Source organism: Chionomys nivalis, chromosome 19, assembly GCF_950005125.1.
Source record: "Chionomys nivalis chromosome 19, mChiNiv1.1, whole genome shotgun sequence".
Classification (NCBI taxonomy): Eukaryota; Metazoa; Chordata; class Mammalia; order Rodentia; family Cricetidae; genus Chionomys; species Chionomys nivalis.
In genome coordinates this window covers 23,278,607-23,305,132 of record NC_080104.1, presented here as the reverse complement: position 1 = coordinate 23,305,132, position 26,526 = coordinate 23,278,607, and the positions used below count along the sequence as shown (strand labels likewise).

General features: G+C 36.6%; 1 protein-coding gene across 5 annotated transcripts in view; it reads left to right on the top strand.

Annotated features, from left to right (window-relative positions):
• Nucleotides 1-26,526, top strand: part of Adgrb3 (adhesion G protein-coupled receptor B3) — a 721,645-nt gene that overhangs the window by 398,035 nt on the left and 297,084 nt on the right. For all 5 annotated transcript variants that reach the window (XM_057752036.1, XM_057752035.1, XM_057752037.1 and 2 more), the window contains one exon: nucleotides 14,733-14,776. In XM_057752036.1, the coding sequence (XP_057608019.1) occupies nucleotides 14,733-14,776 (44 nt within the window). The remainder of the gene's footprint in view (nucleotides 1-14,732; nucleotides 14,777-26,526) is intronic.

Below are 26,526 nucleotides of genomic sequence, written 5' to 3'. Positions count from 1 at the left end.
ACACACACAAAAATATTTTAATGAAACAGACTTTATTGTTTACTTTTCTCAACTCTGAACAAATAGTTCATGAAATAACTTAAGCGAGGAATGATTCATTTTGCCTCTAGGGTTTAGAGGGTTTGGGCCCAATTTGTGTGACCCCAGGAGTGGTGAGAGTTAGGGTTGAAGCTATTCTTCTCTTCTTGGTAGGCAGGAAGTTTTGAGAGAAGCTGGTTTCCATGTGTAACCTTCAAAGGCACAACACCCTCAGACCTACCTCTTCCTACTAGATCTGTCCTCTGGAAGGGTCTGTATCATCCCACTGGCTGATTTAAGTGTTGATACATGAGCTTGTGAGGGACATTTCATATTAAAACCATAGCACACTCTTGTAACTTTACCAAGGCTATTTTAAACGAATGTGTTCTCTTCCCGCCCGTTCACACCTCCTCCCAATTTACTCAGAAGATCTTACCTATTTCCCCTTCCCAGGGGCTCCCATGTATGTCTCTCTTAGGGTCCTGCTTGTTATCTAGCTTCTTATACCTAACTTATGAATGAGTGTATATCATGTCAGGATGATTGAGTTGGGAGAAGGGACAGAGAGGAAGAACAAGGAAAGAGATATCTTGATAGTGGGAGCCATTATGGGGTTAGGGAGAAATCTGGTGCTAGGGAAACTCCCAGGAATTTACAAGGATGACCCCAGATAAGAGTCGTAGCGATAGTTGAGAGGGTGCCTTCCTCTGTAATTAGAACGATGACCTCCCTAATTGTCATCATAGAACCTTCATCCAGTAATTTGTGGAAGCAGATACAGAAATACACAGCTAAGCACTCTGTCGAACTTCCAGAGTCCAGTTGAAGAGAGGGAGAAGAAATTATATCAGCAAAGGGGTCAAGATCATGATGGGGAAATCCACAGAGACAGCTGACCCAAGCTAGTGGGAGCTCAATGACTCTGGACTAATAGCTAGGGAACCTACATGGGACTGAACTAGGCCCTCTGCATGTGGGTGACATTTCTATGAATTGGGCAGTTTATGAGGACTCTGGCCTTGGAACCAGGATTTTCCCCCAGTGCAAGAACTTGCTCTTTGAAGCCCATTCTCACTGGAGGGATACCTTACTCAGCCTAGATACAGGGGGAGGAGCTTGGTCCTGCCTCAGCTTGATATGCCAGACTTTTTTGACTCCCCATAGAAAACCTAACCCTTTCTGAGGAGTGAATGGGTGGTTAGGTGAGGGGGGAGAAAGAGTAGGGAAGGGAGGGGGAACTGTGGTTGGTATGTAAATGAAAAAAATTAAAAATAAATAAATAAAATGAACATGTTTGTTATATGAGTCAAATTTTTCTGCAAATATATATTAGTTGGGTGCTTTTAATAAGGTAGACCATATATAAAAATATTATCTATATATATGAGAAATGGAGTTGATTATAAACAACTTTTATTATGCACCAGCAAGATCCTATAGTGACATGAAAATCAACATAGAAATATTTCACTTAGAAATAATTCAGTGTTTTTTTTAAATATTTTAAGTAATTGTGTTGATCAGATTCCACCCAAAAATTTTTCATTGAATAGATTCCAATTTCTGAAGGCAATGTAAACAAATATATAGCAAACACTCAAAAACAAAGTGAAGAGAGAATAGGAAGCTGTAGAGCTTATTAAACAAAGGGGAGGCATAATTTGATGTCCTTCTGACCTTTAGTTTTGATGAGCTTCTCTTTTCAAACATGACTCTAACTAGCGCTTCTAGACCAGTGCTTCTCTGGACAATTCTGTTCTTCCTCTACTTTAAATATGTATCACATAGTTTTTACAATATTTATAGGCCTTTGGGCTTATTGTTTTGAATTTTTAACTCTTATTACATTTACATTGGTATTATCACCAAAATTTAATTTTGAAAAATATTTTATTCTTCACCAAAGAAAATAGTACGTGACTGATTTACTGAATATCTTGATATTTATTGCCAGTCATATACTAGCATCTCATATGCTGATATTAGTTTATTTCCATTAAAGAAGTAATAAAATAGCCTATGCGAAACATTGAAATCTCAGTTAGAATATAACAAAATGAATTTTAATGTGAACACTGAAGCAAATAAGCTAAGGCTTCTTAATAGGCACATATCTGCATATTCACTGATTTTATCTTTGCAATTGAAATATTTTTAATATAAAAAACCATAGTGGCACATCTGTGTGTGTATATATATATATGTCTTATATATATATTCATGTCTTTTATATATATATACCGATTTTCATATAGCTACAGTATCTGCTGCGTGTTCTGTGCTGAGCAAAGGATAACAGCTTACACATGGGAAGTGCTTCATATGTCATGTGAATAAAACAGAGAGATGGGAATTGCATGTTATAGCGAGTCTAGGGAAAAGCCTATTAACATTTGTAAATGAAATCTGCCCTTTTAAAAAGCTTTTTCACAAATAGCATTTATAGTATGTTAAATGTAATAAGGCCCTTGGGAACCCGCAGGAACAGGAAATAGAATATGGAACCATGCCATTCCAAATGCTATTTAGCAAAGTAAATTGCCGCTCTAACTAGCATAGTCACTAATGAGCGGTGCACTATTCACCGTTCACTTTCTCAGAGTTGAAGCTTCACTCCCACGAGCTATAAAGGAAAAGTTTCTGATGCTTAATGTTTAGACATAGCAATCCCTTGCTTTTAAGTATTATCAATGTTGGTTTTCCCAGAAAGACATTTGTATATCACTGTTGTTGTTAAGAATTAAACTTTTACATATACAATTTTTTTTAATTCTATGAGATATACGTGAAGATAATCATTTTATTGAAAATAACTACTGAGATTTAAATAAGGACAGTAGCTTGAATCTATATATACACAAAAGTTCATGCACATACACTCACTCTGACTGTTTGTTGGGTGATAATCTAGACCTACCGTGTCTCTCCGAGGTAGAAGGCACCCTTGCATTTAAAGATAAGTTAGAAGATTAGGAAAATAAAGGCACTGTAGTTACGTCATGTGTTTCAACTTTGCAAGTCTGAAAATTTACTGCTTTTCCAAATAAAATATAGCTATGTAATTCTTTCTGTCAGAATTGAAATATGCTTCTGAATAATACTGGTTTGCAACCTGATCTTAAAAAAGCAAATAAACAAAAGACATCAATACTGTAGGTAGGATGCTACTGCTTCTGTTTATCAATGCTGAGAAGCAAATTATCAGAGTTATTTGGAGCTCCTGAAGTAGATATATATGTAAATTCTTACAGGAATATGGCTTGTATGTTTTACTTCCTTTACCATATTCGTGTAATATAACACATCAGACATACAAATAATAAAATTTGATATATGTGTATGAATGAAAATTGATCACAAACCATATCATTTATAAATTATAGAGGGAAACATGGTGTAAATGTTCAGTGCTTTCTTCCATTGATAAGCATGAGAAGCAATAAAATTAAATCCCAGAATTCACTAGTAATTTCATGATTATCAAAGTTGATGAAGTTGAAAATCATCTCCCATTGCAATCTATGAATCCATGATTTTCACAAATGCCACTTTTTCAATTGTTTTTCCTTTCTAACTTTTGTCTGTTTGGAAGAAATTTCTGATAATTTGCCTGATTAAAACTCTTAATGATTATTTTGTTGGAAAATCTTGAAATGCTAACCAGACAAGGAGATAGATGCTCTGCCAATAGCTAAAAGCAAGATAAAGGGTGTGCTCTAATTACTTCTTTGACTTATAGTTTCTATTTCTCAACATGAGAAAGGGTCCTCCTCACATTTCCCATGTAGTTTATTTCTTATCTACAATGTTTACTTGTTATTTTATGAAAATATTTTAGAACAATATTTAGAAAATATTCCTACTTGTGAAGCAAGGTTCAGCAATTTTTTTCACTGAAGTGGCAGGTAGTAAACACTTCATACATGGATGCCTAATTATTTTTGTCACATGTATTCAATCGTGCTAGCATATTTTGAAAACAGCTACAGCTACAGGAAATACATAAATAAATATTTATTTCTACATATATAAATAAAATATGTAAATAGATATGTTTCTATCCTGATAAAATTTTATTTATAAAAATAGCTAGTAGGCCAGTTTGAGCTTCTGTGTGGGAAGCAGAATAAAGGCCATATTGCATGAGTTCTAATTGGTGTTTTTAAGAAAAACTTAGAGCCAGATATCAGGGTAAATGCTGAAAGATCAGAGAGACAAAGGAGCAAGTCACAGCCAACTCTTACCTTGTAAACCTGTCAGCCAGAAAAGGGTAAAGCTACTGTCTCCTCCCACCTTAGATGCCTCTCTCTACACAACCATAGGACTTCTGTCTGTCTGTACAGACCTCCAGACCTCTATGTTAACTAGTGGCTAGCTCTGCCCTCTGATCTTCACGCAAGCTTTATTTGTTAGTGTACAAACAAGATACCACCACAACGACCTTTTAAAATTGCCAGCTCCTTCTCTCCTAGAGCCTGTGAATGTGTCCTATTACATGTCAAATGGGACTTCTGTGTGATTGTATATCCAAACCCATGTCTTATGTATGTACATTTATAATATGTGTATGTTCAAAGTGAATGTTGTAAAGTGATTGAACGTAGAGACTTTGCCATTAGGTAGTTGTCGCGGGTCTTCAGAATAGATGGGGTTTAGTTAAAATGAGCCATTGATTGTAAAGAACTTTCCCCAGATGTGGTCAAACAAAAGCAATGTAAGAAGGCCTCAACTTGTCACTGCTATCATTGAAGGCAGAGAAAGCAGCCCAAAGTCCAGATGTGGTCTCAGAAACTGATAACAACCCTTGGTTGCTAACTAACAAGTGGGACCTCAGTCCTACAACTGAAAGGAACTATAATGAACTCACCCATGTTCTTTAGAAAGGGATGCAGGCCTACCAACACTTTGATTTCGATCATGTAAAATTCTTAAGCAGAAATGTGTCCTGTTTGGGTTTTGTTAAATTGACACAAGTTAGAATTATCTAGGAAGAGGAACCTCAAATGAGGAAATGTCATCAGATTACACCCAGGCAAGTTTATAGTGCATTTTCTTGATTAATGATTGATATGGTAGGGCCCAGTTCAGTATGAGTAGTCTGCACCTGGGCAGGTGGCCCCAGATTGTATGAGAAAGAAGGGTGAGCAAGCCATGCAGCGGGTCAGTGAGCAATGTTCTCCCATGACCCATGCTTCAGTTCTTGACTTTAGATTCTTGTTCTGACTTCCCTTCAAACCCCAACTTGCTTTTTGTCACAGTGTTGATCACAATAACAGTAACCAAAATAAAATAAAACCTAATTGACTTTTGACCTGTGGAAACTGTGACATTCTAAATCCATGTTGTTTTGAGCTTCTATATTTGTGGTAATGTGCTAGCAAAGCAGTCAAAAGTTAATAGAGCCTGCATTGGAGCCCCCTCAAACTAGTTATAAGATGAAGGGATGCAGAGGCAGGCAGACCTCTGTGAGTTTGAGGCCAGCCTGGTCTACAAGATCTAGTTCCAGGACAGGCTCCAAAGCTACAGAGATACCCTGTCTCGAAAAGAAAAAAATAAGATGAAGATAATCTATATTCCATATTGAGAATATCATTTAGAAATAACTGGACTAAAGTACACCACTCTTTCCTATAAAAATCACTGCCTACTAGAGTGCATCTTTCCTTGACTATCGTGTTAGCACTGTAGGACCATCGTTAAAGAAATCATCAGACATGGAGAGTGGTCAATGTAAGATGGTGAGGGGTAATGGAAACAGTTGAAGGCTGTCATGAGACAGCATCACCTAGACAGCACGAGATGATATGCACAAAATGCTAGATGAAGACATCCTGAAATCCGTACTTATGCTATGTTCCTGTAGCAACTTCGCTGAACTTCTCTGTGGGTAGACTGCCACTGTGCAAATTACTTCTGCCCATTTCCATCTTTGCTACAACCTCTACAACCTCATGTAATCCTTATCTGGACACATTCTTAACTATCAACAGAAATAGTCCTTGCCGAAGGTTATATGGCATCTACCTAAGTAGTTATTTATTAAAGTTATTGCTATTTTAAATTATAGGAAATATTTGAGTTGTTCATCTCTAGAAGGCCCTTGTTTGCTGAAAAATATTTTAGAATATATTTAATTATTATTGTGAACAATATAATCACATATGGGTTAAAAAACTCTAAGATGTATGTATAGGAACAATAAATTTATTTTAAAGACATGCATAAAATATGACTACAGTTCTACATTTTACTGCTTTCTATATGACAAACCATATTCATAAAGAAATAATGACCAATCAGGTTTATGGCATATCTCTGAAATTAGAAAACTGTTATGCTATCCAAACTCTGCATCATTTCCTTAATATGTAAAGAGTAAACATAAACTAAATTGAGTGTATGCTTTCTCCAATTAAATAATCACTAACTTTCCAAGACTGATAAGACATAGATATGACTGGTCTAGATATTAATAAGAGTGGATTTCTCAATGTACTTACCTTTCTGTCACTGTTTTAGCAAAGTCCTCTCTTTCTTTTCCACATCTTTGGTGTAACTGGTCCTCAATATGATACTTTCAATAGACGCCTTCACAATCTATCAAAATATTCTGGGTCTTACATTTCTATAGATTAGTATATTGCTGTTATTTATACAGTTCTGAAGTTCTTAAGACTTTAGATACATGGCAAATTCCTTCAGAAACAGTGCCAGCAAAACACAGAGAGTTAAACCTGTATTTCACTTTCTACTATAACCAGAATACTATAATATGGAGTTGTATTTATCATTACATAGAAAATAGATTGAGGGTATTCAATCTAATTCCTTTAGTTGAATTTCAGGTATGTGTGTGTGCATGTATGTGTATGTATGATATATACACATATGTAATTAATTAGAATATAATTACATTGCTTCTCCCTTCCTCTGCTAATTCTTACCATGTCTTCCCCATCCCACTCCGAATTTCAAATTACCAACGTCCTCTTCTTTAACTATTATTTTTATATGCGTGCACGTGCACACACACATAAAACACAATCCATTCAGTGTGCATAATGAATAACCAATTAGTAATCCCAGTCTCTGGAGAATAATAATTCTTCCTTGCTCAGCAATTGTTAATTGCTTGTAGTTCATCTCGAGGTGGAGATGTGTGAGATTTTCCTCATCTACATTGGGATGTCACCTGGAATTGTTCAGTTGTTCAGGTGACCATGTTGCTGAGATTTCATTGGTGTAGCTTCTCTATCATAACTAGAAAGCACAATCTCACAGCAGGTTTCCTGGTCCTCTGGCTCTTACAATCTTGTCTCCCCATCAGAGATGTTCCTTGAGCATAGGTGCAGGAGTTAAAATGTAGATTTATCTTCTGTGCTACAAAAAAAAAAAAGAAAAAAGAAAAAAAAAACCTTTTTTGATGAATGGCAAAACCTATGTTTCTCTGTGGCTCTATGGAAAAGTATTTAGAACAAATTTAGAAATTATACTGATTTAAGAAAGTAATGGTAGTATATTTTCCTCTTGAGTTCTCTGACCTCTCCAGGCACAGGTAGATGACTAGGCATGATTCCCCCTGGTGAAGCTAAACTCAGCCAAGTCTAGCCTGTGTGTGAGTGTATGTTTCTTGCATGTGTATATTGTGTATTTGTGTGTGCTCTTGTGTGTGTTGGATATGTGTGTGCTTAATTTGTTTCTTGTTTTGCACTGAAGATTGAACAGAGGTTCTTACACATTAAGTATGTTCTCTACCAGGTTATTTTTACCTAAGGCCTTATTGTAAATTTAGAAAATGAAGAAAATATAGTAGTATCTCATTCACACTGAAGAACTCGGTGTCTGTGGCACCAGTGAACGTGACAGAAAGAATCATTCTGGAACATCTGACTCAGAGCCCTAGAAATGTTAAAGTAGTTAAGATGAAGTCACTGTCCTTCCTTGTGTCCCTTCTTTGTGTCTTTAGCTATTTATGTCCACATCTGTTTACTTGCATTGTTTCCACAGGCAAGGGCTGTTTTGAATCGAGAGAGTATAAAAAGTGCAAAAGTTGAGACATTCCTGATAGGCAGTTTCCTGTGACGTCTGCAGCTTCCGTCTATGAACCTTTGGAAGTCTGGATGATAACAAACCAGCCAGCTTGTTCCTGGGGAACACAAACCCCTATTTGCTGGTTCTTAGTCTCACAGATAAATAATAATAATAATAATTAAAGCTTACAATAAGTAATAAAACACATTCAAAAAGAAGTTTTAATTCAGTTTTATTGTTGATTTGGAGAAGAGCAGCAAAGGAAGACCATTAATGCCAGAATCTTCCCGAGGAAGGGAAACGGACAGGAGAAGAGAGAAAGCCAGACATTTTGAGTTCCAGATAAATTTTGCAAACACTTCCATGTAGTTGGGGAGCTTGGAAGGGAATAGAATCATAAGCACCAGGGCACTCAGGCTTGGGCTTTGACTAGTACCCAAACAGAGGATCTGTAAAAAGCAAAAGGAGAAGTACTGCTTTTCAAGGTATAAGTTCCTCATAGCAGTGAGGATCTGCAGGCAGCTGCACTGAGAAAGCGCTCTCTTGTGTGTCAAAACCCACCCTTCATGAGGAGAGAGTTATCCCTCCTCGCCATGCCTCAGGAAAATCAGCTGTCTGCAAGGGTGCTCCCCTGACAGTTTGTTGCAATCTTATAATTTTGTGGGCTGTTTAGAATGCCATGTCCCCAACAGGACCAGGCTATGAGTCATATCTTATTCATTAAACCAAAACTGTACAACATGAATTTTGTTTGCTTGCTTGCTTTTTATTTTGATTTGGTTTCCAAGACAGGGTTTCTCTGTGTAGCTCTAGCTGTCCTAGAACTTACTCTGTAGATCAGTTCAGCGTTGAACTCACAGATCCACCTGCCTCTGCCTTCCCAGTACCATAGCCTGGTTGATGGATTTTAAAACTAAAGAAAATTTATATTTGTATATTATCCATGCTTAACCAGTATGAGATCGCTTTCCCTTGACACCTTTGTTGGATTCAACAAAGCCCTAGAACTTCTACCCTTTCAATGATATTTTAAATCTTTATATGGTCAGTTTTGATGATTCTTTCTTCCTTGCCCATGGCATTATGAAGTCTAAGATGAGCAATTATGAAACTTCCTCTTTCACAAATTGGTGTGTTATCACGGAAATGAAAGGAGGGCCCAATGCTCATTGTGAGGTTAGGTCATCCCCAGTGGCCTACAAACCTGCTAGTTGTCTGACTAGCTACCTGCCAATACTGATTTTTATCTTTTCATATTTTTTAATTGACAAATAATGTTGCTATATATTTATGGGTTACAAAGTGATGAATTAATACATGTATACTAAATAAAATCATTGTCATGCTAATTATCATATCTATCACTATCCAAAAGTTTCACTCAGACAGGAAAGATAAGCTTCAATGATCTATTGCTCACTTGTTGCCATAGGGAACAACTTTTATGTCATTTGCACAGTGTGGGCTTTCTTTCTGATTTTTTACACACGTTCCTCATGCAACTTTGTGATCACATAAATATGCCTTATTGGCATCTAAAAACTAAACCCCGGTTTTAGCTTTTACTAAAAGCCAAATACAGTGAGTCACAGGTTACCTTCAGACACTCCAGAATGCCTGTGCATCTGATCCAGTGTCCCCAGACAGGTCCAGCCAGCCTTGGTGCTTGACTTGGTGGGAAGAAAATACGGTTCCAACTGTCCTTTTTGCCAACAGATTACTTTTTTCTCACCAACCGATTTTGTAGGCTTTTTGTAAGACTTCCCTGACCCTTTTCCCTGCCCTTATCTTTATCCCCAAAGTTAGATGTATTTAAAATATTCCATTATAGGGGAAAGAATCCAATTATGAGTACCACTCTAGAACCACTTCACATATAAGAGGATGTCAAGTCCTCTGTGCACAGAAAAGGGAAAGAGAGAATCGCCCAAATGGAACACATTGACCATGCTGACCCTATGTCCCGCTGTTAAATAAATACATGCTTTGGTTGGTGTTGAAACAGAAGAGAAAGCTAAAAGAAAACAGGAAAGGCTCTTTAAGGTAGAGCGTAGAGTATCTGTAGTAGTTGTGAGGGCAGCTGGAGTTGAGACACAGCTCTGCTCTGTTACCTCCACAGGTTGAAGTGTCGCCTAAATCTCTGGGGACTTTCATAGGGGTAAATTAGAAAAGATTTTTTCTTCCAGTGTAAGGGAGAGCTGAGGCTCAATAAAAATAGAAAGGTGGATAGAGAAGGAATAAAGCACACACGAGAGCACAGGTGTGGGCGCTCAAAAGAGTTGCAGTTTATTAAAAACATTTTAAAGACTTATTTTTCCCGTGTGTGTGTGTGTGTGATGTGTGTGCGGTATGTATGTGTATAATATGCGTGTAATGTGTGTGTGTGTAGTGTGTGTATATGTGTGGTGCGTATGTGTATAATGTGTGTGTGTGTGATGTGTGAGTGTGTGTTTAGTGTGTGTATATCTGTGTGTCTGTAATGTGTACACGTGCCCACAGCAGCCGGAAGCGAGCATTGGGTGTTCTGTAACAGTTTTGAGCTTCCTGATGTGGGTTCTGGGAGTCAAACTCCTGTCCTATGAGAACATTAAATTCTCTAAAAGCTGAACCATCTCCCCAACCCTCTAAAGATATTCTTGACATAGATTTTAGTCGTGGAGATTAGGAGACAGGCTCTTGGGGGAAGAACAAGACCCTTGTGTAAATGTGGACTTCTTAGGGGAGAATAGTGATTCAAATGTCCTCGTGTTGAGTGTATATAAGATTTTGGGAAACTGTTGGATTTCACTGTGTAATGGTTTTCTAAAGGACCCTCCATTTTTACACCATGAGTCATAGGGGTTACAGAAGGATTTTAGAATCTGTCTTTTTGTAAAAGAGGCTTCTGGTGAGGTTTTTAGTATATCTCAGTTTTACAGCTGGGAAAGGGGGAAAGGCCTTAAGCAAGTGTTAATTGTTCTGGAGTTCTCAAGTCTCAGGGGCCCAGAGGCTTCAGCCGGACTCCAACATGAGAAACTTCTTCCCATTTCCAACGCTCCTATATTTTGGCCATTTTTCTGTCTTGTCTTGTAATTAGGAAATTTGAGCCATGTGCTCTTTTAAAATGTGTAAAAGTGTGTAACCAAGATTCTTAAATTGACTTGAATTGTACCATTTTGATTGGAGTCTACGGAGGCAGATTATTTGTTTGTTTTGATAAAAAATTGACAATAACAGTGCATATTTTCTAAACTTTTTCAAATGTATGCGGTTTCAGTGCATTTAAGTGTCAATTACATAGACAGCTTGGTAAATTAGTCTTTAGCCCATCTGTCCCATGTACCTGACAACTTTCGTTAGTTAATGAATTTAAAGCCAGCTTGTGTGGGTTCCTTCCCAGATTGCTTACAGTCTGCTAGTTCCTGCCATTACATTTTCTTCCTGCTTTCTGTAAGACTGTCCTTTCTAATATTGATTTCCATAAGTTCGTCAAAACAGATCTTGTAGCACGGTCACTGTGACAGAAGTATCTGAAAATTATAGCCAATATTTTATAAGTACTTTTTTGGAAGAACCACTCAGCCTGTTTGGGATTCCTTCATTGTATTTAAGAGTTCATTTGTTGCTGCTCTTTCTTTCATACTTGGCCTTCTATTTCTTATGTAACTGAGTCCATCTAAGTATTAAGATAACCATACCTGCTGTTCTGTGTACTTGCAAAGCTTCAAATGTTCCGTTATTGATCACGGTGCCTAAGTCTACATACGCAGCGGCAACTACACTGCATGATCTATCCAGAGAAGCATTGGCCTGTTTTGTGCATGTTGGCTGGGATGGTACATTTCACACCAGTATTAATTCTCATAGGCTGATATTAATATTATTTTCATAAGGAGAGGAAGTGAGAGAAGCATGAAATAGAATCTAAGAGGTAAAGGTGTGGTAAAACTAGAGAATAGAACTGAGTATAGACCAAATTATGTAGTAAGACTACAAGATACATTCTATCTTTACAACTTAATCTAAAGCATTGGGGCAGTAGATGAGAAAAGGGTAGCCAATGCTTGAAGATTAGGTTGCATTTGCTCTCTGATATTGTTTTCTCTTGTTTTAACCTGCAATCAATATAAATAATTTAAACCAAGCACTGAGGCTAGTGAGGTGGCTCAGCAGTTAAAAATACTGGTTGCTCTCCCAAAGGACCCAGGTTCTAGTACCAGAACCCAAATAGTGCCTCACAGTTGTTGGTAACAACTCCAGTTTCAGAGAATTCATTCTTGTCTTTGGCTTTTGCAGGCCTCAGACACACGCATGGTGCACAAATACGCATCCAAACACACTGCTCATGTATATAACTTAAAAAAAAATCAAGCATGTAAGTATCCTGTGTCTATAGAAAAGTTTGACATAACTCATAGATTTCTAGAAGCAGCCAGACAGTGGTGACACATGCCTTTAATCCCAGTACTTAGGAGACAGAGGCAGAGGCAGGAGAATCTCTGTGAATTTGAGGCCAGCCTGGTCTACAAGAACTAGTTCCAGAACAGACTCCAAAGCAAGAAACCCTGTTTTGGAAAAAAGGAAAAAGAAAAAGAAAAAGAAAAAGAAAAAGAAAAGAAAGAAAGACTTCTAGAAGCAGATTCCTTACCTACACTTGTATTTAATATTCATGAAATGTGCACTTCCAAGTCCTCTTCTTCATTGTGATAAACCAAGGATAATGAGCTGCTGTGAATAAAATATTAGATAAATACAACAAAGCTATATGATATTTTAGCTTTTTAATATTTATCAGAAAAATTACAATAGTTACAAATCCAAGAAAAACCAGATAAGATCTGATAAAGACAGTAAAAAACAAATCTATGTGGGACACCATTGTATCCTCATCTCATGACCATGCAGATATAATTTCCCTTAAAAGCCTGATAGAATCTATGCATTCCATAAAACCTCTTGCTATTAGCACAGACTGCTAGTGTTGTCCTTAGGAATCTCTGACTAGTGATGTTTATATCTTTTTGCTTATTATAGAAACATTCCATATGTATGTTTCTTATCTACCTTCTATAGGGCTATGGCCATTTTCTTCCAGGAAAGGGAGTATATTTATGATATAATAGAGTCTGAAAACATAGTATTTGGGTATGATTGATGATAAGATGCCTTGAATATGTTCTTTTGGGAGTAAAATTGTGTTGTAAATATTAGAGTTACTCATATGTAGCTATTAAAATGCGTAATAAATAAATGAGGTTAAGTGGATTTCATAAACTTTAATGAGACTGATTGTTATTTCTAATAAAATTCCAAAGTTGATCCAGTGAATATCTCTTGTCCCACCATGACTCCTTTCTAGATATTCAGGACGTTCCTTTCAGCCCCGTAATTAGAAACTTGGGGTTCTAAAGACTGAATTATCCTTGCTTGTTTCCGAAGGAGAGTGTTTACATGAAAAAAGGAACACAGCAGTCCATATTAGCTCTGTGCCTCTTAAACTGGGTTGGCCTGGTCACTGATTTTACCAATGACTTGGTGGGATGAAGATACAGTCATGCGTGCATCTTAAGCCTATGATGATTCAAAGCTTAGAAACAACAGTGAGTGTGTAGGGTACCCACGTCAGAATTTAAAGGTTCCCAATAGACTCTGTGTAAGAGGCAATGTGAGTAATAGCAGTTCAGTTCAGGAAGACATTACCAGCTAGCTGATATAATCTTTAGTTTATATTATTACTAATATGTTTTCTAAATTGGAGAGGAAATAGCACCACTTTGCTCTGCACAGACTGGATACAAGTAGATGTTTTACCTCAGTGAACTTTTAAGATATGTCTCAGGAAGTATGTATCATGAAGAATAAGAGAAAATGAAGCCGCAGGATGTCTTTAATGGAATAGTAAAAACTCTTAGGGAGCATGATAGAATTTTTAGATATGTAAATATTCTACATAAAGAATTGAGGTAGATTTAAGGGGGTGGAAAGCCAATTATGAACAGACAAAGAGAAAGAAATCATTTGTCAATATCAGGACTCTTCAAAACAAATTACTTGGACTAACTGGGTGTAGAAAAAGCATCCTAAAGGCCATGGTGGGTATTTAATACAGCATTCCTCAGATGCAGAAAATCTAGCATCTCCTTTTCTTAGAGTTTCATTACATATGACTTCACTGAATTATGACCTGTTGATTAAAGTTCCATTTCTTACTGGGCTCTGGAAATGGACATTTAGCAATTCTCTTGTTCTCTAGGAAAAGCCAACGAGATGACATGGTGATGGGGTGTGTACACGTGTGGTGCAGGGTGGGCATTTCACTCTAGCATAACGTTGTAAATGCCTTGGTCTTCATAAATAATGTAATTGAGCAATTACAATCAGAGAAATGAATGTGACATACAAATCACCATGACATGACCCTACAATATATGAAGCATTCAGCTTTCTTTTTCAACATACTAAAAAACTATTTATATTGGGAATAAAGATAATTGTTTTGATAAAATTTCACCAAACAAAATTTCCAAATCTATGGGAAAGAAAATGTGAATTTCTTACAGGATGAAATGAAAACCCTTTGTGGTATATCTTTAACGTATCTTTGACTACAAGATTATAAAGCCAACATTCAATGTGTATTTTAATAATTCAACAATTTTTATATGTATACTCATGGTATATTTTGTTCTCTTTATTTTTAGGGCACTTTGAATCCCTATTGTGTGTTATGGGATGACTCAAAATCGTAAGTGACTGATGTTTTGCGATCTTACATTGGGATAAATACTCAAAGTACATTAAGTTTTCTTAACTATCTGCTAGTGAGTGGGACTATAACCCAGTAGGATGCAGGTTTTGCTCTGAAGATACCCTCCCTCGTCAGTCTCAGAGCAGCGTGATGGAAGTTTTCATGATGATGATACCATCAGTTACTTGTGCAGATAAGACTGTAGAATTTGTAAGCAAACGCTATGGGGATTTTTTTTTTACAGCTCTGAAATTTTAGAATTATTAAAACTCAAATGTTGTTTCGATACTGTGCCTTAGTAATTTATGTTATCATCATAGGAGAAAACAGCAATCTCTCTGACTATTTAGCAAAAACATGCAAGACCAGGAGTCTGTTATCAGGATAATAAGAAATTTTTATGAATATTATGAAGAGTACTGTTATTAAATAGGGTGATTTAAAAAATATTCATATCTTTTATGGATTCATGCAGACAAAAGAAAGTAGTGGTACTAAACATGCATGAGTGGTTCTTCCTTGTTTTCCTATTGTTACCCATATAATTAATTGCAGCGTCTGGCTAAGGTCGTCATCATTGCAATGATAACTCTGGCGTTTTGATGCAGAAAGACATAGTTAATTCTTAGACTCCTGTGTGTTCCAAACTAATTTTTTTGCTTTGTTTTGTTGATTGGAGGCCAATAAATGCTAAATGAATCCCACAGATAATGTTGCCAGATGTGTGTACTTGAACATTTTCTCAGTGTCGTTCACTCTAAATGTGATCTATCTCTAAGATTTTTATAATGTTACTGTCCCTCACTAAAGAGTCTAAGGGGGAATGTTAGAATTCCAAGGATCATAATTATGTTCAGCTCTAGAATGCTTCATGAAATATTTTAAATTAGATTTATTTTCATTAGGCCAAAGAAGTTAGTGATATTAATTATTTGTGGCATAATTTCTGATATCTTAGGGGTTGTCTTCTTGGAGCCCTAGTGCCATAAGGTGAAACCAAACTCGTGCTGGTGACAACATGGGCTGAGTGCTCAGACACCTGCCTTTGGAAAATTTTCTTGAGAAATCCATGGTAGTAAGATTTTTCCCAAGCTTTGCTCTTTGAGAAATTGCTAGAGAAAATGTTGGTTGTGTATTCTAAGGAGCAACTTGGGATGTTTTGTGGCCAAGTGAAGGGTCAAAGGTTATAGCAGTCTAAAGATGTTCTACTAAAGAAAGATAAAAGGAATTTTAATTTCCTTTTTGTTGTTGTAATAAGAGCAGCGGGGCTGTGTCCCTGGCACCCAGCTGCCCGCATGGCTTTACCCAAAATAATTACACGGAAACTATATTCTTTTAATCACTGCCTGGCCCATTAGTTCCAGCCTCTTATTGGCTAGCTCTTACATATTGATCTAACCCATTTCTAATATTCTGTGTAGCACCACGAGCTGGCTTACCAGGAAAGATCTTAACTTGCGTCTGTTTGGAGTGGGAGAATCATGGCGACTCACTGACTCGGTTTCTTTCTCCCAGCATTCTGTTCTGTTTACTCCACCCACCTAATGGTTGGCCTATCAAATGGGCCTAGGCAGTTTCTTTATTAATTAACCAATGAAAGCAACAGATTAATACAAGACCCACCTCCATCATTTTGTTGCTATTTGTGCATGTCTGTGAGTAATACACAGTTTGATTTAATTCTTCTCCTCTTCCTCTCCCTCCTCCCCCTCCTCCTCCTCTTCCTCTTCCTCTTTCTCCTCTTCCTCCTCTTCTTTTTCCTCCTCCTTCCTTTCCTGGGGAGACTATACTTTTATATTGATGCCAAAAATGTGATAATTAAAGAAAACTAAAACTTATTAGGATTGCCAATGTGGCACTCCAATATGACAAAAGCATCCCTGGGTGGATACCTTTTGTGAGATTTCTTTCAGAAAGCAGGTGTTAGTTTTAATTTATCAGGCTGTTGGTGTCTGAGGTCAGTGTTAACCTTAGAAAATCAATCACACTCAATTTTCTCAGCATCTGCTTGTGAGTTGACTCATACCCATCTCCAAGAACATCAGTCGCTTGACAAAATTAAGCTTGGGCATGGTCCTTGAGGGGATGGTTGAAGAGGGTGGGGTATGTTTCCTTGCATCGCAAAACAAGTCATCTCAGGAGATCACTATAGTTCTCACCTGCCTTCCTGACGAATTTGTAAAAGGATCAAAAGGTTTTCCAGTGTGACAGAATTTTTACTGGAGTGTTTTCTTGGTAAAATCCTTTCGTAGGTGAGTTTTCAACAGTGAAGAGTAAGGTATTCCTGCTCCTTCTGTTCTCATCTATTCAGTTTTAATTGTACTTTTTGTTAGATTACAGTGATTTTAGTGATTCTGTGATTAAATCTCAAGAGAAATTTTCTAAGGAAAGTTAAGAGTGAATAGATAGTTGTATTTCTTTCTATATGGAAGAGGGATGACATAAAAAATTCATTATTTTTTGTGTGAGTCTTTGAGACAGGATACCACTGTGTAGCCCTGGGTGCCCTGGAACTAGTTGTGTAAGCCAGGCTGTTCTGAAACTCACAGATATTCTCCTGCCTCTGTCTCCCACGTGCAGGGATTGTTTGACCATGCCCGGCTTAATGATGAGTTTATGATTATGTTAGTGAAGTTGAAATTATAAAATGTGTTTTAAATTTGGTTTATCAGATCTCCATCTCTTAAAATTTTTTAATTATTTTAAATTACATAACCAGTTCATAATTGTATGTTACTTGTGCAACTTTAAAACCAGCTGCTAGGACCTGGAGAGATGGCTCAGCATCTGAGAGAACTGACTATTCTTCCAAAGGACCCGGGTTCAATTCCTAGTACTCACATGGCAGCTCACAACTTTCTGTAGCCCCAGTTCCAAGGGGGTCTAACACCAATGCACATTAAAAAGAAAGTTAAATAAATTAAAAAAAAAAAAAAGCTGCTAAGCTAAAACGTCTCATTGACCTCACTTTGGGTTTCCATATCTATCCATTACCAAGGCAACCCCTGTTGTATATAATTTCTGATATCTATTAATTCATTGGTGTGAGTAAATGATATCTTTATATAAGTGTTGTGTGATATAAAGTGTTGTGTAATATAAAAACTATCTTTTTTTTAAAATAAGTGTTACATTGTATCTAATACTTGAGAGATTCAATTTTAAATTCAACTCTCTTAGAAGTGTTTATATTTTGTTTTTACATTCAGTCTCTCACACAAGCTACTTGGTATAAACATCTCATAACATGCAATATTTTCCATAGCAAGCTTTTTTCATTTTGGACCACCAACCAGCTCCCAAACCATGACACGGAGATTATTATTAGTTATGAATAGTCTACCTTATCTCATTTTAATCTGTTCCTCTTTTCTATGATTTGTATCAGGGCTTTGTACTTTTCTATCTGTATGTCATACTTTCCTTCTTCTCCTATCTGTCTGGCTGATGGCTGCCTGGGTTCTTGGGTGTGTCCCTCTCTTTCTTCTGCATTCTACTTTCTCTCTTCTTTCAAGCCTAGAATTCTCCTCCCACTTATTCTTTTTCTGCCCACCAGCCCAGCCAATTTCTGTACTGCCTAGCTATTAGATGTTGAGCTTTTTATTTGACCAATCAGATGCCCTAGGCAGGCAAGGTGAAACAAATGCAATACATTTTTACATAATTAAACAAATGCAGTATAAACAAATGTTACACGTCTTTACATGCTAACAAAGGAAGTATAAACAAATGTAACATACCTTAACATAGATAAATACTCCACAGCATAAACAAATGTAACACGTCTTACATAGTTAAAAATTCCACAATTCTCCATTTGTTCCTCATTCCTATGGATGCAGGACTGTAACCTCAGCTGGAGCAAGAGGATCACAAGTTTAAGATGCTACACAGCAGCAGCAGCATGAACTGCCACTTGTGGTTTTTGATCTTAGTCATTCTGACAGGTGTACGATGAAATTGCAAAATAGTGTCGATTTTCATTTCCCTGATGGCTAAGGATGTTTAAGTGTTTCTTAGCCATCTGAGATTCCTCTACTGAGACTTCTCTCTTTAGATCTGTACCTATTTTAATTGAATTGTTTTGTTTTTTAATATCTAGTTTCTTGAGTCCTTTATATATCTTGGATATTAGACCACTACCAGATGTGGAGTTGATAAAAAAATTATTTCCCATTCTATAAGCTGCTATTTTTCCTTATTGATATTGTCCTTTGCCTTATAGAAGCCTTTTAGTTTCATGGAGTCCTGTTTGTTGCTTATCTTAGTGTCTTTGCTATAGATATTATTTTCAAAATATCTATTCTTGTGCCAGTGAGTTTAAGGCTATTCCCCACTTTCTCTTCTGTCCAATTCAGTGTATATGGGTTTATGTTGAGGTCTTTGATCCAAGTGGGCATGAGTTTTGTGCAGGATGATAAATATAGATATATTTGTATTCTTCTACATGTAGACATCAAGTTTGATCAGCTCAATTTATTTAAGTTGCTTTCTTTATCCCAGTGTGTATATCTGGGATATTTGATATTTCTTTATCAAAACTCAGGTGTCCATAGTGTGTGGTTTTATGTCTGTGTTTTCAGTTCCCTCGATCAATGTATCTGATTTGTGACAATATCATACAGTTTTTTATTACTATAGGTCTGTAGTACAACTTTAAATCATGAATGGTGATAGTGCCAGGAGTTCTTTTATTGCTCTGGATTGTTTTAGCTGTCCTGGGTTTTATGTTTTTATTACGATGCTGAGAATTGTTCTTTAAAGGTCTGTATAGAATTGTTTGGGGAATTTGAGGAGAAATGCAGTGAATCTGTTGATTGGATGGTCATTTTTACTGTTAATCCTACCAATCCATGAGCATAAGAGATCTTTCCATCTTCTAATATCATCTTCAATTTCGTTCTTTAAATACTTAAAGTTTTTTTTAAATATATGAATTTATTTATTTTACATCCCAATCACAGTTCCTGCTCCTTCCTTTACTTCCAGTCATTCCCCGTGATTCCATCACTGTTCCCAATGCCATCAATCCACTCCTCCATTTCTGTTTATGAAACGACAGGTCTTCCATGAATATCAACAAAACATGGCGTATCAAGTTGTAGTAAGACTAAGCACCACCCCATGTATCAAGGCTGAACAAGGCAACCCAGTATGAGGAATAGCATCCCAAGGCCATTAAATCAGAGACAGTCCCTGTACCCACTGTTAGGAGTCCCATAGAAAGCCAAGTTACATAACTGTAACACATAAGCAGAGTGCTAAGGTCAATCCCATGCAGTCTCTGTGGTTGTTGATTCAATTTCTGTGAGCCCCTATGAGCTCAGGCTACTTGAATCTGTGAGTTTTCTTCTGGCATCCTTGACCCCTCTAGCTCCTACAATCCATTCTCCGCAGGAATCCCCAGACTCCACCTGTTGTTTTATTTTTGGCACAGTGGCTGTGCCTTACTTACTGCTCTTTCAGCCAGCAATTGCAACTTCAAAATTATAGGTCAGGTTCTCTATCAGTGGCCTAGCTCATAAATGGATATTAACCTGGCAGGAATTCTGTCCCTGCAGGCACTGGTTCTTTCACTGATGCTAAAGATAGTTTTAACCAAATCTATTTTATTCTATTTATGAATAAAACTTGAGATTCAAAGGCTGGAGAGAAAACTTGCTAGTTCAGAGAGGCTGAATAGCAAGTAGTTATCCTCTATACTTGCTGGTATTTCTGAAAGACCCAAGCTTCTGCTTAGCCAAACCAGAAAAACCTGTATTACTTCAACACCTACCCTACTACTTCCTGTGTCTTTCTGTCTCTCACGCATGTTCTCATATGCTCTATGATTACTTTCTGTCAAATAACTGCTAACAAAGCCTCCTGAACCATGGTTCAGGTAGATGATTTTTTTTTGGTGGGTTCTTTGAGTATTTCAAAAATACTCAAAGATTCATAAGTGAAACTGGTCATTAATTCTTATTTTTGTTAAGTCCTTATGTGGTTTGGGCAACAGGGTAACTGTGACTTCATAAAAAAAATTGGGCAATATTTCTTTTGTTTCTATCTTGTGGAATAATTTGAGGAATGTTGGTATTAACTCTTCTTTGAAAGTCTGTTAGAATTCTGAGTTAAAACTGTCTGACCCTGGGCAGTTTTTATATCTTTGTTTGTTTGGTTTGCTCATTTTGTTTTGTTGGTTTGGGTTTTTTTATTTGTTTGTTTCTTTTTGTTTTTTGGTTTTGTTTTTGGTTGAGAGACTTTTAATGAGTGCTTCTATTTCACTGGGGGTTACAGGTCTATTTAAATTGTTTACTTGATCTTCATTTGACTTTGGTAATGGGTATCTATCAACAATTTTGTTCATGTCTTAGATTTTCAAATTTGGTGGCATTCAAGTTCTTTTTAAAGTATGATTTTGTGATTGTCAGGATTTCCTTGGTGTCTGTTATTATATCCCCTTTTGGTTTATGATTTTATTAATTTGGATATTTTTTCTCCATCTTTTAGTTAGTTTTGATAAGAATTTGTCTGTCTTGATTTTGTCAAAGAACTATTTGTTTCTTTGATTCTTTGTATTGTTCTCTTTATTTCTATTTAATTGATTTCAGCCCTCAATTTGATATTTTCTTACCATATACTCCTTTTGAGTGTGCTTACTTCTTTTTGTTTTAGAACTTTTAGGTGTGCTGCTAAGTTGTTAGTTTGAGATCCCTCCTTTTTGTTTAATGTAGGTACTTATTGCTATAAATTTTCCTCTTATCACTGTTTTCACGGTTTCCCATAAGTTTGGGTATATTGTGTATTCATTTTTAAATCTATGATGTCTTTAATTTCTTTCTTTACTTCTATCTTGACCCAGTAATCATTCAATAGACAGTTGTTCCGTTTCCATTAGTTTGTAAGCTTTCTTTGTTTCTGTTGTTGGTATCCAGTTTTATTCTTATTTTTTAATTTATTTATTTTCATATTATGTATATTGGTGTTTTGCCATTAGTATTGGGTACCCTAGAACTAGAATTATAGACAGTTGTAAGCTGCCATGTGGATGCTGGGAATTGAACTTGGGTCCTCGGGAAGAGCAGTCAATGCTCTTAACCACTGAAGAATATCTTCCATTCCTCCCTCCATATCCAGTTTTAATCCATGGTCTGATAAGGTATGGGGGTTATTTCAATTTTCTTGTCTTTGTTGAGATATATTTTGTGTCTAAGTATGTGATCAGTTTTGGATAAAGTTCCATGAGGTGGTGAGAAGCTATATTCTTTTGTGATTGAGTGGAATATTTTGTAATGATATGTTAGGTTCTTTTGGTTTGTAATTTTAGTTAACTTTGGTATTTCCCTGTTTAGTTCTTTTCTGGATGACCTGTCCATTGATGACAGCAGAGTGTTGAAATCTCCCACTATCAGTGTGTGAGGGTCAATGTGTGAATGTGTGATTTAAGCTGTAGAACTGTTTCTTTTATAGATGTGTGTATTCTTTTGTTTGGAACATAGTTATTAAGAATTGAAATGTCATCTTGGTGAATTTTTTTCTTTGATAATATGTAGTGTCCTTTCCCATCTCTTTTAATTAATTTTGGTTTGGAATCTATTTTGCTAGATATTAAAATGGCTACACCAGCTTCCATCTTCGTTTTATTTTCTTGGAATATCATTTGCCAACCCTTTACCCTGAGATAATGGTTATTCTTGATCTTGAGGTGCGTTTCTTGTATGCAGCTGAAGGATGAGTCCTGTTTTTGTATCCATTCTTTTAGTGTGTCTTTCTATTGGGGAATTGAGGCCACTGATATTGAGAGGTATCAATGAACAATGACTTTTAGTACCTGTTATTTTGTTGTTGCTTCTGTTGTTGTTGTTGATAGTGGGTGTGTGCATGTGTGTCTGTGTGCATATATCTGTGTTTCCCTTCTTTTTGTTTTGCTGATGGGAGATTATTTTCTGTGTTTTCATGTGTGTACTTAACCTCCCAGAATTGGAGTTTTCCTTCTAGCAACTTCTGTACGGCTGTATTTGTGGCTAGATATTGTTTAAATTTGACTTTATCATGGACTAGCTTATTTTCTCCATTTATGCTGGGTATAGTAACCTGCACTGTCATTTGTGGTCTCTTACAGTCTACAGCACATCTGTCCAAGACCTTCTGACTTTTAGAGTCTCTATTAAGCAATCAGGTATAATTTTAATAGCTCTGTCTTTATATGTTACTTTGTTTTTTTTTCTTTTGCAGCTTTTTATATTCTTTTTCTGTTCTGTATGTTTAATGTTGTGATTATTCTGTGATACAGAAACTTTCTTTTCTAATCCAGTCTATATGGTGATTTGTAAGATTCTTGTACCTTTATAAGCACCTACTTCTTTAGGTTAGTAAAAAGTTTTTCCTAGGATTTTGTTGAAGTATATTCTGGGCCGTTGAGTAGGGAATATTCTCCTACTTCTCTTCCTGTTATGACCTTTCATACTGTCCAAAATTTCCTGAATGTTTTGTGCCAGGAATTTTTTAGATTTTAATTTTTAGTTTATTTGGCCAGCGCATCCATTTTTTTCTATTGTAGTTCATCATTTGAAATTTTCTCCCATCTATTATAGTTTATTGGTGACGCTTTCCTCTCTAGTTCCTGTAAGCATTCCTAAATTTTTTCCTTTAGGATTCCATTAGTTTGTGTTTTCTTTATTGCCTCTATTTCCATTTTGAGGACTTTGAATGGCTTTACCTGTTTTCTTCAACTGTTTGTTTTTTCTTGGCTTTCATTTAGGGACTTAAATTATTTGTTTGCGTTTTCTTGCTTTCCTCTAGGAATCTGTTCATTCCCCCTGTAAGGACATCTATCGTCTTCATACAGTTGATTTTAACTTCTTTTTCCTGTTCTTTTACTGGGCTGAATATTCACGACTTGGTGTTGTAGGATAGCTGGGCTCTGGTATTGACATATTGCTCTGGCTGCTAATAATTTTGTTCCTATGCCAGTGCCTAGGCATCGGGGTTTGGGGTGATTATAGGGCTAGGTGCTGATTTCTGAGTTCGTGTCAGTTGGTTGGGAGTTTTGTTCCTTGGTTTTTGTTTCCACTCTGAGTTTTCAGAGAATATGTTGACTGAGTATTGCTTGTTTTATGAGCCTGCTCAGTAATGTGTTCATGGCGGATGCTTGCTGGTGTTGGAGGCTGGGGGAAAGGGAGGCCAGGAGGAGGTGGTCTAGGGATCCACCAGAGGCATGGATGGGTGGAGGGAAGCTGCCCCAGGTGTTCTGCTGCAGTACTATGGATGACCCTGAGAAATGGGTCTGGGGTTATAGAAAGAGTAAGGGATGTCTGTGAACAGCCTACCTGGTCTTCTGGAAAGGTATGCCCTTTTTTTCTACTTTCATAGTTAGTGAATTTTTCACTTTTTGTCTTTCTTTAACACTGTAAGAAACAAAATTTATAATTTTTATACATTACAACTTTAATTCCTGTTGCACATGCATGTGACATTATACATCCAAAAAAATACTTATCATTTAGTTTTGTGCAAAGATGAAGGCTTTCTATGTCCTGTATATATTCTCTAATTAAGAAGTAGTCCCGATTCTGCTTTGATTTAACTGTCCGGGAATGTTTCTAACAGTTACTAGAAAGCAGAACAGATCATGTATCAGCCATTATATCTTGTTTCAGTCTTATTTCTAAGATAACCTAGCACATGGGCGATACCAAGTGGAGGCTCTTTAGTGTACTCAAACTAAACACTGTGTAGTTTGGCAATTTGAAACATATTTTGTTATTTCCTTGCCTCACTAACTATTCAAGAAGGTAGATGCTTCTTTTAAAATCCTTAAATGGGGTCTGGAGTGATGTCTTAGCAGTTATGGCCACTTGTTCTTATAGAGGACCTGGATTCAGTTCTCAGCACCCACGAGGGGCCTCATGCTGGTCTACACCTGCAGTCCAGAAGATCTCTATGAAGACGGATGTGATCATCAGAGCAATTTCTAGGCAAGACCCTGTCTCCAAAAAGGAGGCAGGCCATACAAAATATTAATTTTCTTTTAAAGTTATAATGTTAAAGTTTCACTAGAAGAATAAACTAAACTAAACTAAAAGGTCAATATTTTTTGTTTTTCTACCATACTATTCTTTTCTGATGGTATGAAACACCAAAAATACACATTTCTCATAAAATCATGGTGCAAAATTTCTTTCTTTGTTTCTTTTTTGGCTTTCTTTGGAAAAGTTTTTCTTTTTATTCTTAGAATGCTAACAAAAGATTTTTAAATTACAACATAGATTTCTTTATATTATTACCCCTTAATGCCTAACTTCCTGAATAAATTTTCTTAAATTTGCTACTGTATAAATGAATCCCTTTTAACCTAACCCCTTTTAAAGTTTATTAAAGTGCCTGTAATAGGGCAACCCATTGTGTCCATGAGCTGAGTTTCTTCACTTCACATCCAAGTGAAGGGAAATGTTTCCATGGTTAATTTCTCCTGCCTTGACCCTCTATCATAAAGGCTTGAAAGCACCAGCCTGTGGTACGACTCATTACTGATTTCTGATTTCATGAATGAAGGTTTGAAAGGCTGTCCATCCCTCCTTGTTATCCAAGGCTGTTGTGCTATATATAGCTGCAGAACTGAGTCACAGCAGAAACCACAGTGGCCACAAATAATACAATATGTAGTCTCTTTATATGTTAAACAAATTGCCCACTCCTGCCCAAAACACTGTTTTCAAGAACTTTTCCTCTTTTGGCACACAGGAAGTATTGATTATAGTTCACATCAGGATAAATTAATGAAAATGTTTGCAAAATTGTGTCAGCATAGGGTACCCAAGGGTAGAGAGAATCGATGTTTCATTACATCAGAAATCAGTCATTTTTTCGAATACAGCTTCCACCCTAATCTGTCCCATCTTCGTCTAGAATTCTGAATGTTTTCTCTTGACCTCCTTCTCCCATAACCTGTCTTTGATGTTTCTGGTTAACATTATTTTGTGGTTGTTCCTCTGCAATGATTTGGATAGTTTGAGTTCAAGAGCTGAAATTAAATTTCAATTAAGAAATAAGAGGGCAGAAACAGCTATGACTACCACCGTGGTATTCAGAGGATGGGCCTTTGTATATGATGAATAACAGATAAGAGCATCTCAGCGAGCTAGCTCCGTGACTGCATGCTGGTGGAGAGCATGGTCAGAGGAGACAACTGTGTGCTGTTTGTCATCTCTTGCCTTGTGGCACCTTGTGCCACTTCAGGACTGCGAGACCATCACCAGATACAGGCTCTTAACCCTGTTCTCCCAGAATAATTTTTTATTTTTTATTATGTTACCCATCCTCAGGTATATTGTTGTGATGCAAAAGAGCATGAAGTCTCTTATTTATTCATTTAAGTGGAACATTCAGTTCACTAATTCTCTCTTCAGATTGGTCCAAACTATAAATCATTCACAAAGCTTATATGTAATTATTATTTTCTCAATTCTAAAAACTCTACTTACTTGATGATTTTTCATCTGCTCCATTGCTTTGCAGATCCCTATTTTTATGCAGGTATATTATTTTTTAATTATTTTATGTGCAGGGGTGTTTTTCTTGTCCATATGTCTATACACCATGTGTATGCATGATACCTGTGGAGGCTAGATAAGGTATTTAGAGAGACTGGATTTATAAATTGTTTCTTAGGGGCTCTGAGATGTTCCCCCAACACACTCTTTTGACATAATTTAAAGTTTATGTTGCTAAAATATTAAGGGGCATACCATTAATAACAATAACTT